This window comes from Lepisosteus platostomus, chromosome 7 (assembly GCF_059453375.1).
Source record: "Lepisosteus platostomus isolate fLepPlt1 chromosome 7, fLepPlt1.hap1, whole genome shotgun sequence".
Taxonomy (NCBI): Eukaryota; Metazoa; Chordata; class Actinopteri; order Semionotiformes; family Lepisosteidae; genus Lepisosteus; species Lepisosteus platostomus.
This window is the reverse complement of record NC_142617.1, coordinates 57,639,917-57,654,617: the sequence shown is the minus strand read 5'-3', so window position 1 is coordinate 57,654,617 and position 14,701 is coordinate 57,639,917. Positions and strand designations below refer to the sequence as shown.

Below are 14,701 nucleotides of genomic sequence, written 5' to 3'. Positions count from 1 at the left end.
ACAGATGAACAGCTCTGCATAGGAAAGAGATTGCTTGCATTTAAGGTACAGTAGCTATGACCTGTGATAAGAAGACATCTTTTGGTAGAAAAAAGGATCATAAAAAGGCTTAGTTTTTATACAAAGTGCTTGTGGAAAATGGTGAACAGGGGCTTGTGGTGAAGACTTTAAACTAGATCCATCCCCTAAGCCATAAAGCTGTGCACCAGTGCCTGACTTGTTGGTTTTCAAGTGGGAGACAAAAAGTCGGAGGCTTAATATTACAAATATTACAGCAGACTTGTTATTGCTTGTGTGACAGATTTAATAAGAGATGTGAAAAATCTCAAATTCTAAAAAGCAAATTGAACATTGGTGGGAAAGCATACAAAACACAAGTATTGACAGTTACCCTTCTCCCAAAAAGATGATGACCTGCTGGGACCTCAGGCAGAGTTGAAGACAAAATGTACAATTCTCATATGCGGGGTCTCGCTGTTTGTGCTGTCAGTCTGGCACAGCAACTGCCGATATAAAAATACAGATTCTTATACAGAATTTATGTCGTTAAATCTCTTGTGGGAGATAAAAGCTGAAGGCCTGGGTCAGTGCCATGGTCCCAACTTTCCAAATTATTTTAACGATTTTCAAACTCAGAGGTGTTGGCACTGTCACTTTCACAGAGAGTAGATCACCTCTCCTGGGCAACTTCCCACAACACAGTTTCTTTCACTGTGAATATTCTTGACAGAGATTCTTGTAGAATACATGTTGAGAGAAAGTCATCCGCTGCTCAGCAGGGAAACTGGCAAATTGCTCTTTTAAACTGTGCTTTTTCCACAGGACATTTTTAAACCTTACCTAGGATTAAAATTGGAGTAGTATGGAAATAAATGACCTGTGTACCCTGTGCTTGTGTTGGGTGTCGCAACAGTCCTGCCAGTACAAAGAAGTCTACTATCTGCACTCTGAAACTGGGTTTCAGAGAGAAGAAGGGAAGATTTTCAGTTAGCAATAACATTAGACTACAAAATCGAGGTGGAAACTTGTCAAATTCAGATGTGAATAGTGAACATTTTACATTTTTTACACAAAATAAACATTTAGGACATAAAGGGTTACAAAAAATTTTTATTATTATTTTTGTTGTTAAATTTAATATTTTCCTAGTATCCTCTACAAAGAGCACACTCACATCTTCATTGCAGTTTATATCCCAGTCATCCTGGTTGCCAAAATGGCAAAATTGACTTTTCACAACCTTTAACATTAAATCAAGTTTTACAGTCCATATTCTCTTTTTCCGGCCACATATTTGCACGCAGTTCTTCTTGCTTGACATTGATCAGTTTCAGTTTCGGAGAAGACTTGCAGAAACCCGAGCAGCTGTTTTTGCGGGTTGGCCTCTAGATACACTGCGAGCTGATAGTGATCACTCGTGCTAGTCCATCCTCCATTCTTCTGCTCAGAAATATTTAAAAGTGAAGTTTCCGTGCCCTCCCCCTTTAGCTGAGGACATTAATAAATTCCTTGAAAAATGTCGTGTAAATGTATGCTCGTATGTTGGATTCGTGAGGCCAGCTTCTAATCCTAAACTCTTTTGTAAAGCTGAACGGGGTTTTAGATTCACAAGACTGAGTCCATTTGCTCCTTGTAAATTATGGACACCTTTCGGGACCGCGGTTGTTCTGTGTGAAACCCTGCCAGGCTCCCGGGCTTCTCGGCAAAACCGCGCGGCTTCCCAAGTTTTCTCTCCGCTCTCCCCACCTTCTCCCCTCGGCCCGTGTGAATCGGCTCCATGTGCTCACCGCTACGTTAAGCAAGGTGGCGTGCTAATCCTCATGACATCACCATTGTATCCAATCCGTTCCATCTAATGCGCTTATCAAAGAGAACCTTTGAGTGCGAATTAACTTAAAGATCAGCGCGGGGAGGGCAGGGGATTGCAAAGCTTTTATCTGCCAAGTGCCTTTTCTTTTTCTTATATAACTTCCCCGACTCCGTGTGGCTGTATTCTCTAGCTCCTGTTTAGCCTATCCTAAGGACAGGGGGCTGGGGAGTAAAAAGAAAAAAAGTTTATTAGCTGCTCACATGGTTTTTCTGCAACAGACTGCAATTTCCTTGAAATTGTTTAAGTGTAGCCAGAATGCTTTTAAAGTCACATTGGCCTTATATAATATTTATATTATCCATGCCTTTTTAATTAGCCAAATGTCTGGGGATATTATAAATCACAGAATCCAAAAATCATACTTGAATATATGTACATATTTTTGTACACATATACATACAATATACACATAAAAAGGTTAAGAAATACTTTCAGTAATAAACAAAGCCATTTGCTGGCAATAAAAATGTCCCTTTATTTACAGTATGAGGTTATTACCACTCCTTATTGCTGGCCGTTGTTTAAATGCATGTTCATGGGAGAGAGCAGCAGGGTTTGAACACATTCACTTTCAGTCCGACAGGCTGGGTGGACGTGGAGCAATGTTATCATAATGATAAAGCTGTCTAGATCTCTGTATGGTAAAATCTTCGACTGCAGTTTGCAAAATCTCTTCTTAAATCTGCGGAGAAAAGATAGATAGATAGATACTTTATTGATCCCGTGAGGGAAATTGCAGTGCAACAGCAGCTTAACACACACAACACAGCCACAGTGTAACGAATTATATAATAATAGTACAATACATACAATACAGTACAAGAGTTACTCACAGTCCGGACACACAAGAGGAAACTAGAACAGAACAGTACACAGAAAATCATATCACACGTATGAATATAAATATAGATGTAACCATAGATATAAATATAAATATAAATGTATTGCACAGGTCCCTGGCATATATTGCACAAGATTTCATTTTGTAGCAGAGCATGAGGTGATCTATTGAAGAGCTCCTTGCTTAAAAAGCAGAATAATTGTAGATGGATAATCTTCTATTTTAGAGCTCCAGTGGAGCAACAGGCCACACCTCCATGGCTAGTTATAGTTAGGTAGACTATCTGGTCTGTGAACTCTGGGGCCTGCTGGCTTTTACACTTAATTCCATTTGACCTCTGAAATCCATTTGTTTCTCTCAGCATGGTCTCCCATAGACTGTACTTAACATTCTGTACATGTCTAGAAGACAAAAATGATATGGTAATGTAGACACTTTTTCCCTTAACCCTTGTCTGCATTAAATGTCATCTACCACATTTTTGCCCAGTCTTAAATTCTATCTGAAATCTGGATTTGCTAATCATCCAATTTTTATAACATCTGCAAACATCTATACAGTAGTTTACAAAAACTTTCACTCCACGGCCAAAACTTTGTGTTTCCTTTCTTCCCTTTTCAGGATGGAATAAACCTATTACTTGTTCCTATTTCACAATATTTCTGTTTATTTATTTCTATGTCATTGATATCAATTTAGAAGATCAGTGGTCCTAATAGAAATGCCTGAGGAATTCCACTAATTCAATCACCCCAGTCTGAACATTCCACCCTTTTGTTATCAAAGTATTTGGCTGATTTTATAATCCAAAGTGATTTACAGAAGTTATTTAAACCATATATATAGATAGAAAAGATGATGCTCATGTATTATAGCTGGTTTGCTGGAACAATTTAAGCCCACGCCCTTACCATTCCTCCAAGCTAGTATACTACATTTAATAGTTTGTGGCATATGCTCCAAAATGGAACATGCCCTTATAGGGTTCTTCAAGTTCAATGTCATTGCTTTCTTCATATTAATTCATTTCCCAGGTAGTAATGTGGTATAAATGTTGTTGTTTTTTGTTCTTGGTATTTTTCCACTCTGCCTCTACACAGGATGGAAATATACTGATGGAAAGGGATAGATTTAATGGATTAAAGATCTGGATCGTGCTCAAGAGTAAAAAGAGGCTTGTTTTTCTCACAGCGTCAAGCCATGTTTGCAGACAAACTCTTTTTCCTTAGTGCACAAACAGACACAGTCACACCTCACTCTGTGTAAAACCTATCATTTTCAGTCGGGTTTTTAAGGCCCCCTCGTAACTTTGTAGACTTGTGCCATGGTCACTAAATGAAACAATTCTCATTCCGGCGTTCCAGTGCATCCCTGGACTAAGGGAGTCATGGTTAACATGGAGTAAGATGCAGACTGAGTGTTGGCAAGAGGCTGAGGCACGCTCTAATATAGGACACGGTCTGCAGACCAGAATGGAGCTCTTTCTTCCTATTTCACACACACTTACATCCCAACTGACTTGACCCCAGTTGTTTTTTTTTTCATTGAAAGCAAACTCTTATCAATACCCGTCTTCAAAACTGTGAGAAAATGGAGGCTCCCACAATCCTCCCTGGGCCTTGTTAACAGATTACAAAGTTCCACTTGTTACTACCCTCTCAAACGCTCAAATACATTTAGGCCGTGACAGCCCTCATGTACAGTTATTCCTCTTGCTCTTATTGTGGGAGTTTTCATTTTCTTTTCTTTGGTTCCTGCTTCTTCTTCCTTTCCTGGATTTTTCCTTCTCTCCCTCCTTCTCGTTGCTGTTTTCCACTCTGGTGATGCAGTGCCTCGAAGTGCCAAGTGTGATAAGGTGACAGTGCCTGGATAGCGCTGGCTGGCTTCATGGGCTGTTATCGGGTTACAGATTGATGTGGCTCTGTGCTCTGACATGATGACAGCAGTTTGAGCTGCAAGGTCCTGTTTTCCAGAAGATGCAATGTATCTGGAGATAGGAAACTGCCAATAAGTGAAAACGAACCCCTTATAAGCGAAAGTAGTAGTTCGAATACGGAGAAGTGATGTTAACGTTATGCAGAACAGAGAAGAGTGTGTACACTATGCAAAGCTGGAAAAGTTTCTGGTTTGCACATGTGTGTAGTTTGGGACATATCTTCTTATGCAGTATTAACCCTGAATTACTGTAGCAGTTGGAAAGTTTTTTTTTTATATTTTGCAGTGTCGTGGAAGAATACAGTCCTGGGCAAACTTCTGATCTGGGTGATTTTGATAGAGCAGTGAAAGTGACAGCCTTTCTAACTATCTCAGCTCTCAAGACGCTGGCTGTGCTGAAAACAGCAATGGTTGTCAACCAGATACAGATTGTATGTCTCAGGAAAAGCATATGGAAATTGTAGCCAGTCATTAGTGGGGAGACATAGATTCTGCCTGCTGAGGTCTGCAGCACATTGTGATAAATGAAGGGGTTGACAAAGTGTTCACAGGCACAAAAAGCTTCAGCTTGGAAAAGCCATATCTGTCCCAGGAGCAGAAATGTGCAAGGGTCTCTGACAGGAGCAGGTGATCGTTACTTCTATTGAAGACAAGAGTGCGTGAAAGGAGGCAGAGAACACCATTCCTCCCTTTGACGCTGCTTTTCTTATCTTCAGAAATCTTTAGACCTTATGAAATCTTCCCCCTCGTCAATTGTGCATGTCTGTGAATCAAAAAAAGCTTTGCTTAGGTCTCATCATAATTCTCTGTATAGTCAGAGTCCTGGAAGAATAAAATGAGTCAGTGTCTTATATGTTGTGTACAAGGCAATATGTAGAACACAAGGAACATATTTGGTCTGTTGCTATAAGTGTGATATGACTTGTTTATCGTATATCTCACATAGGTGAGATATCTCATATTTTATGGCTATGTTGCATGATGGGGGGGGTCTGTCTTTATTGCTCCCCCAGCACAACTTGCTTCTGACATATCTGGGTATATCCTAGAGCATAATCGCTTCCTCTGTCAGGCTCATGTGAAATATTTAACAGCCCAAATGTGTACCAGGAGTTTAATATATGTGGCACAGTTGTTCATTTTATTCTTCCAGACAGTTTTGTATATATAAATAAAATCTTGTCTTCTAACACATTATTCTATTTTTTGTGCATTGCTCATAATATTTTTGGGATTTAATTTAATTGCATAGTATAATACATTTCTGATTTGTCCTCTGAAATCTTGTTTTCTTTATACAAATTAAATCTGCCGCTGGAGGTTAACACCTGCTATTTTTATATTGATCTCCTATTTCTTACTGTGTAAGACAGATTTGGGTTTATAGATTTGGAAAAGCACATATTACTGGGGTTAAAGGTGGAAATAGAAGAATTGAACTGGGATGAGGCTTGAAATGAAATAGACTGACTTGTTCTGGAGATGTAAGTGCCTGCTTTTGATGCCTTATTGAAATACACTCGCTGACTGACAGCAATGGTATTTAAATGAGAAGCAGACAAATCCCCATTAATAACATAGAGTCTGGCTCTGCTTCTCTTCATTGCCTTAGACACACATGCAACAATCCCTGAGACAGTGTATTCCTTTTCTAAAGCACCACAGACCTAGTTACACTTACTTATCTGTAAACTTTTAGCATTATTTAGGAAGGCACCTATCCAAATACAAAAATACATCAATACAGGACTTGCTTTTCAGAAGTCATGTTCCTGATTCATCTTGCTGGTTAAAATTTCAAATATTGCTTTAACCCTGTAGACATGAGCCTTATTTTCTGCAGTCAGATAGTCTCGGGGGAAGCAAAGTCTCATTCATTTCAGATGAAACAATTTTCAGATAAAAGTATCTTGGTCACCTGTTTGTAGCATATTGCTCCTGAACACATTGCTGCAAAAAGTCTTCTGAATTTGTTTCACTCTTCCAGAATGTCCCTCAAAATACTGGAGCAAAGGTGCTTGGTCAGAGTATTTCAGGGGACGGTAGCGAGAGCCTTTGAATTTACCTTTAAGACTAGACCTCACTGGGGCGGTTCGGCTGACCAGTGCTCCACACTCCAGGACCTTGTATGGGCATGGCACGACGAGGCTGCTCCTGATTGGCTGTGCCTGGGCATTAAGGGCTGACAGGTGCTTGAGAGAGGGACACCTGTCCTGCCATGTGCTGATTTAGTGATCCATTTACTGGGAGCCACAGGCAGTGTCTGTGGGATACGCAAAGCGTGCCAAGTCATTTAAGAAGGAATTACAACTGGGCTGTCCAAGACAGACGATCTTTGCACACTTAGAAGTCCCTCTTAATAGTGATATCGTTTTTCTTGATCTAATCCATTTTTTAGACGGATGTCTGAGTTTTGTAGACGTAATAATTGATGCGTTTTAGTTTCTTAAGCAGCTTTCAGTACTGCAGGTTTGTCTCTCTGCTTTTTTGGCTTTACACAGTGAACAATCAGTGTTTTTAAAACAGCCACTGCATCCCTTTGGCCAACGAGCACATCCGGTTATTTATGCCTTTTTCCATGGTCATACTGCAGAACATTTGGCACAAGCTATTGATTGAGTATGAGATTGCGTACAGCTTAATTCAAGATACTATTAATAAGTGCAAGACTAATTGGAAGGTTCGAATGTTTTGTAAACACAGGACCTGAGAATTTGAGAAAATGTTTTCATTTGATATCCACTGCAGCTTGAAACAGTGGAAATAAAACTGGCTAATATTTGTACCTCGCTGATTAGAATTTGATTGATGCTAGTGTGATGTAAGAGTAACATGGAAGCATCCTCTTCCCTGACCTCTGACAACAATACGCTTGCAGAGTGCACTTTTAGAATAAGAGCTCTAGTGAAACCGTTTAACAGCGTTAAAGTGCGGGGGCCGAAACATGCGATACATCCCTCTGAAATTTTTGTTGGAAACGTTTTGACCAAATGTCTGAGGTGTGTTAATTTTACAAGCAATTAAAAATAGCACATTAAATAAAATGGTTGCATAGATATTTTGCAAGTATTTTTAAAGTCTGACTTTCACGAGGTGTAAATAGCTCTTGAAATTAGAAAGAGAATACAGGCAGTATGTTGAAGTACAGTATTTGAATAAGCACATACGCACATGTGCTCCTTGTGTAAATGCTTTTTCATCACCGCCTTCTTAGGATTTGTATCCTGTATTGGTTCATTCAGTCAAGTCCAACACAAATGTGTTGGCTGCCTGACACTCTGGAGTGCACTGATCAGTCCAGTTAAAGGATTGAAAACATGGGACTAAAAGCCTGTCTTCTGAAGCACATGTAACCTGTGTGATGCTTTTTGATGTGAGTTCTTCTTGGAATGTAACACACTAATGTATAAATGTTATCATTCCGTTAAAAGTGTATGGTTTGCCTTCATCGATAACCCAAGTGTAGTAAATGGGCACCGAGTCTTAATACTCAGAATACCTAATATAGAATTCTAAATATCGTGTCAGTGTTTATAAATACACCACCCATTCAGGCAAACAGATAATGGCCTTTGAAATGAGGGCTAACGTCTACATTCTATATGCTTGTTTGAACGTAATGCATGGGCTTCAGAATAAACCCACCACTGCTCAATACTAATTAAAGAAATACATAAGTTTGCACATACTAGTTACACTTACTTATCTGTAAGCTTTTAGCACGAGCTGACAGCTTTTTCAGAAAAGGAGGATGAGCATTCTGCATTATTTGCAAACTTCAGTTTAATAATGGATGGCGTACGTGACAGAAGAGTTTGGGAAGTGAGTCTGGGTGTGTGCATTTTCTGAGAGTCAGATGCCTGGGCGTCTAGTAGATTTCAGCAGTCCGGCAGCGTAGCAGGGCCTCTGAGGCCAGGGCAGTGGGGGCCTTGTGGAGCTGAACTGTCTTGCCCACAGCCGGCCTGTCACACACAGACTCGCCTAGGCACGGCCACACCAAGCAATTTGAGATAATAAGCAGTTTAGGTCTTTAATTTGTAGTTCCGATCGAATCTGCAGAGCTCTGGCGCAGGGAGCATGTAGCTGCATGGTAAACAAGGAGGTTTATGGGACCTAAAGCAAAGGTTGCCTTCAGTAAACAGGAAATGACCGTGGAAGGCGTTTTCGCGGAATACAAAATAAAATAAAACGCTGGCAGAAAAAAGAAACAGACAATAATTTAGGAAAAGACAAATAGAAAAAAAGGTCTTCAGGTTCTGGAATTTGAATTTGCAGGATTTTCTGATTCTGGCTTTCTGAGGAGTTCACAATTAGTGTGAACTGCCTGATTAGAGTCAGCTCCTGTGTTGTCCTTGAAATGAAATGAACAGCCTCCTCCTCGCTTTTCAGAACTAATCTACCAAATGCCCTGTAGAAGATGACAAAAATCATGTTGGGACATGTCTAGAAGCACTCAGGCTTCTGCTTTTAAAGCAAACCAATAAAAAATGAATATTAGTCCTTTTTCTTGAAAAACCCTTTGATTTTGCATGTTAAGCAGAGTATTGATACAGTTTGTCTGTAGCTTGCTGAATTGCAGTACCTCTGTATCTTGGGCTACACTGTTAATTCGACACTCTCTTTTTTCATTAATTGGGTTGCGCCATATTCCATGGAGCAACACAAAGAAATCAGGATAATGGAATAAGTGTGGATGGACCGCAGTCTGCGGCAATAGGAGACTTATTTAAGCCAGACAGTGACTGACCATACTCTGCTCTTTACCAGAACCTTAAAGAATAACTGCACTCACATAGGAAGTGCATGATAAGATTACTAGTACAGATTTTGCAGTCAGTATGAAATCCAACGGTTAGGTCTGACTGCTTGTGAGTGGAAAACCTCAGAGCTGGCTGCTGGGGAGAGGTGTAGGAGGTGGGTAACCTGAGTGGTTAGATAAGACAGCAGAGGAGTTCACTGCTCCTGTCGGAGGTGGAGACGGAGAGGAGCAGAAAGCAGTTGACGCAGCAGGGACTTACCCCTTGCCTGTCGGAGAGATGCTAACACACCTCCCCTTCTGCAAGGAAGTAGCTCATTCAGCACTGGAAGTGTGACTGCAGCAAGCTCAGCTCCAGTCGCTTTAGATTTGACAATTCAGCCAAAGAATATGGCGATTCGCTAGGTAGAATTAATTCAAACTTTTATTAAGGCTCTCCGGTTGCCCAAAGATGTCATTTGGTAAGCCTTGTGCTATTGTGAAAAACAAATCCAGTTGATTAGTGGATAGACCAGAACACACAAAGAATCATTTAAAATAAAATAACCTTAGAAGTTCATTCTGTTCGTGATTCTGGAAAATCTGACAGTGCCATGCCAAGAGTTTATCTTATGAATTAACCAACACGGAGAGTCCACCTCCATTTTAGGACAGCAAGCCACTGTATGGACATTATATGCATTTGTATGCTTTCATTTTTGTTCTTTGCGAGTCATTTCCTAAGTTGATATAGTCATCTGTCACCATTTGTTGCATATCATCAACATCATTCTGACTTTTAATAAAATTGTGAGATTGGGGGGAAAAGTGTTTGTGGTATAAATGTGTCTGTGGTTTCCTTCCAGATACTTCTGTACTGTAAACTGCCACATTCTCTATGTACCAGCACAAAAAGAGGCTAATTTTATATTGACATATATCACAGACAGCTGGGCACAACTGTGTGGCTGAAATAACCCCTGAAATTCATGGCTGTACTACTTTGGCCAGACATAATAGGGCACTTACTTCTATTGATTCAGAGAATCCATAAGACCTGCGACTGGCAGACATGCTGTGTTAACCTTGGAAAATTCTGAAGATGCAGCTCTGTGGGACCCTCCTAGGCTTCAGCCATCCAGCTGTGTGGCTTATGATAACTGAAAGATAATGAAATATGCATTGTGCACGTACACATTCAGCAGGGAGAAATCAAGTTTGGTTTCTCCAGTGCCAAGTGTCCCAGAAGAGATGAGAGGGTCAAAAGTGTCATTTCAATTTGAATCCTGGTTCGGGATCAACTTCAAAATACATGGCACAGCGTTAGTAAAGCGCACACAAGGATGAGAAAAAAAATGTATGCATCTGAGACTAACCCCTTAGTTTTGAATCCACTAGATTTGTTTGTGTTTTCATGTGCTTATTACCCAAGCTTGTTCTTTTTGCAATTAGAGGCCAAAATGAAATCAAGTTTTCTGAATTTCTCCCGACAGAATTACTGAATTTCTCTAGACAGATCTTGAAAAGCTCCGCGAGGACTTCAGCTTTTGTAGTGACTGGATAAATGTAGTAGACTGGATAAATGAACAATTAAATAAACATGGGTACCAGAAGGTCCAAATTACTTTCTTTTTCGGGGGCAGACCCTGTGGTGAAATCCTCAGTCACCTACTGTAGACAGCCCCCCGGTACCCCTATAGTTCCACTACGATCCTGAAACATTGTTTTTAAAACCAAGTATTTAAAATCCTCAAAGTCATAGAAAAACCAAGCTAGGTGACCTCTTCGGGAAAAATAAAACAGTGGAAAATGAACCTGAAGAGGCAAGTGCAAACTAATAAGAAGTGGATTTAAAACTGAGAACAGGAGGTACTTCTTTATGCAGATGGCCGTAGGAGTGTGGAACAGGTTTTCCAGCCATGCTGTTGAAGCCAATACCCTGGTTTCTCTCAAGAGACAGCGGCAGGAGATCCTGGGATCAATTAGCTACTAACTCCAAAATGATCTAAATGGGCTGATTGGCCTCCTCTCGTTTGTAACCGGTTTTGTGTTCTAAAAAAACAGCAAACATTTTTTTTACCCCGTGTGTATGTGTGAATTCTCCGATTGTATTTCAGAAATTAAGAAACAAAGGCCTTAGTGACTGTGCCAGTCCCGAACCCGATGACTGTTTCGGGCACAGCCCCACCATGGACGAGCGATACGGCAAGCTTAACGAAGAGAGTGATTTAATTTACAAGCGCTGCGGTGTAAGTATTTTTTCACTTCTCTGCCCTTTTGTGTTGATTCCCTTTTTTATGTTGATGTTCACTGCAGGCGCTTAACAAGAAAGAACACAGAGGCTGTGATAGCCCGGACCCTGACGCGTCATATGTGCTCACCCCTCACACAGAAGAAAAATATAAAAAAATTAATGAGGAGTTTGATAATATGATGAGAAATCATAAAATCGTAAGTAAATGCAATGTTTTTGCTTGGCTTTGTGGCAAAAGGATTTTTTTTTTCCTTTTTCGGTTTCTATTTTTTTCCGTTGCCCCCACCTCACCCTCACCCCCACCCTCTGCCAGCAATTTTCAACGCAACAATGGACTGTTCAACATTTTCTTAACTTTTTTTGTTCCACGCGCCTTACATTTTGTCACATCATGATAAGATCACATTGTGGAGATAGAGTGAAAACTCTGAGCATCATCGGTGGGTCTCTCTGCGTTTGTGTTTTTTCTCTCCTTCAACACATTGCCCCTTGTTTCAGATACCACAAAGAGAGAGATAACTAAATAGAGACTGTTGTTTTGTATTTAAAGCTAGCCAATTGCTAATAATTGGCATCTAAACCCCAAAAAAGTGGAGAATACTAAGACAATAGCTTGTACAGTATGTTAAAGTGGAAGAGACAGGCCTGCTCAGATTTTTTCCCTGTGGAGGCAATATGTTGCAACTACGTAATGTAACATGATAGAAATTTAATAGCCTGACTAATATGAGAAAAGCTTCCCAGATTGGCTGGGCAGGGCACCTTTTCTGGCTCCAATATTAGCTGATACTGCTGGAGATGGAAAGCTTTATAACTTTCCTCAATGCATTTTTTTTCCTGCACAGATTTCAAGATCAAATCTTTATTGGGGACATACACAGTAGGATCGGGCTCATGTGCGAGTTAGGAGATTTATCATCGAGCTGAGCTAGACTGGGTATTGTCTCAGCCCTCACCTCTTTGCTCATTAAAATCGTGTTTTTTTCTCTCTTGTTTTTCACACATCCTTTGAGGTGAAAACCTCAACTGCCCCCCCCCCCCTCCCCACCACGGCGGTCCCTCAGCTCTCATCTGAATAATAGGCTTCTTGCAATGGGAGTAAAATTAGCTCAACAATACCTGTGATAATTCAGCTAATGTTTTTTTTTTCTACAAAATGTCTGAAGTGAGCTTGTTGTGAATAGGTCATAAGCAGAACAGTCTTTCTGGGTGAAGCTTAAATTTATGACAATGGTGATCTTATCGCGGTGTGTGCGATATTAATAATCTGCACTAAAATATAGTGCTGAAATTATATTGCTGATTTTTTTTTCTTTTGAATGATAAAATACCACTCCTAATGCCATTAACTTCACTAATAAAGTCACTAACCACCTCACCACCCTGAGCTGAGAATGGAATGACTCCTCTGGCTGTTGTCACAGATGCACGCACTGAATCCTGGGATAGGTAGCACTGCATACGCAACTGTGGATCAGAAGATCTTCTCAAGTCATGTTTGCATCTATCCAAGTGCCCTTGTGTGATGTGTACGTGTGCTTTACATATCCTGCACATGCGAAATGCTTGGTTGGTTTCTAATTAAAGTGTCCAATTCTCCATACCTCCCACAGTATTCTGGTAGTATAGAATACTTCACAAAGGAATTTATTTGTGGACATGTGGAGGACATGGACTGAAGAGATGGGATGTGAAGTTTTGTTTGTCTGAAAAAGAGATGACTACTCCCCCCTTGTAGACACATCGAGAGAGTCATTTCCAAGAGGTTTTGTTCATTGACACGGATTGACGTTTTGCACAGAGCATTCCTTTTCATTTTTTCACTTCGTAGCGTACTTAACAAATAACTTGAATGCGGCCTTTTTTACGACTTGCATTCCATCTAACAGTCCTCCATATGCAACGGTTCAAGCCCACGTCATTAGCGTCTGCGGGTACAAAGAGCAGTGCTCTTTTGATGGTCACTTGTGATCTTTACAGTGGCATTTTGCAGCTGTTTGTTGGTTTATTAATAAACTTGCCAGCACAAAGCACGATGCCCACACCTCTGCCAAGGGAATGCTCTGTCAGGGTTACAGTCGGAGCGACTGCTCCTCGCTGTTCCTTTGCTGTGGTCTTTTCCTGGGCTCAGGCCGTTGATCCTCTGTGTGTTTCTGTCTTTGTTCCCCTTATAGCCCACTGCTTTGCCGCAGCAGAACTTTTCGATGCACGTGGCGGTGCCGGTAACGAACCCCAACACCCTCTCCTACAGCAACCCCGGGGGCTCCCTCGGGACCCCCGCCCTGGCTGCCGCCACAGCATCGCTGAGCGACGGCGGGATGCTGTCGCCTCCCCAGGGCTCCCTGCACAGGAGCGTCGTGTCCCCCGGGGCCCCGCAGAGGCCGTCGAGCACCGGCAGCGCAGGTGGGTGGGAGAGCACAGCTGCACAGCAACAAGAAGGTTAGACCTGAGGTGCCGTTGACTGCCATGTTGGATCACGTCTGAGTTTCAAAGTGAGCTAGCTTTTCAGGGCTGATTTTTTTATTTGCAAAGATTTGCATCCTTCTTCGTTTTGTTAGGAAATGACCCATTTATTAAGCTGTCAATGGTAAAAAGAGCAGCTAAGGATATGATGTTAATTTTTTTTAGCTGAATGTACGGTATGTAGAAAAAGAATTAGCCTTTAGTTCAGTAAATACAGTCAATTGTTCAGCTGATTTACAGATTGTCACATCAATAAGAGAACATTCAGACTGCACTCTGTCACCTGTTTGCAAAGTGTTCATGGCTTGAATGGATCTTGAACATGAATTATTTTCTTGTCCTTAATGCACAAATAGAATATCATGTGGCCTGAACTGGCATTATTATTATCCTCAACGTGAAAAACAGATCAGTTGAGGATTTTCTCCATCTGCTGTTTAATTGGTCGTGCACTGACAATGTGACAATGTGAGCAAACTGGACAGGCTAGTGATATTTCCTTAATCTGGCAAGTGTGGAGGAAGTCGAAGTGGCACATCACTGACGAGTGATCAGACCAGTTCTGGCTGATCATGTGCAGTCCAGTTTTGGAGGACATTCAGA

The 14,701-nt window shown here is 41.0% G+C and overlaps 1 protein-coding gene across 29 annotated transcripts in view; it reads left to right on the top strand.

The window, feature by feature from the left end:
• Nucleotides 1-14,701, top strand: part of mef2aa (myocyte enhancer factor 2aa) — a 156,258-nt gene that overhangs the window by 115,373 nt on the left and 26,184 nt on the right. For 17 of the 29 annotated variants that reach the window (XM_088641378.1, XM_088641383.1, XM_088641374.1 and 14 more), the window contains 3 exons: nt 11,499-11,630; nt 11,698-11,832; nt 13,810-14,074. In XM_088641378.1, coding sequence (XP_088497504.1) covers nt 11,499-11,630; nt 11,698-11,832; nt 13,810-14,074 — 532 coding nt within the window. The remainder of the gene's footprint in view (nt 1-11,498; nt 11,631-11,697; nt 11,833-13,809; nt 14,075-14,701) is intronic. The other 12 variants (XM_088641394.1, XM_088641398.1, XM_088641396.1 and 9 more) reach the window with 5 other exon arrangements.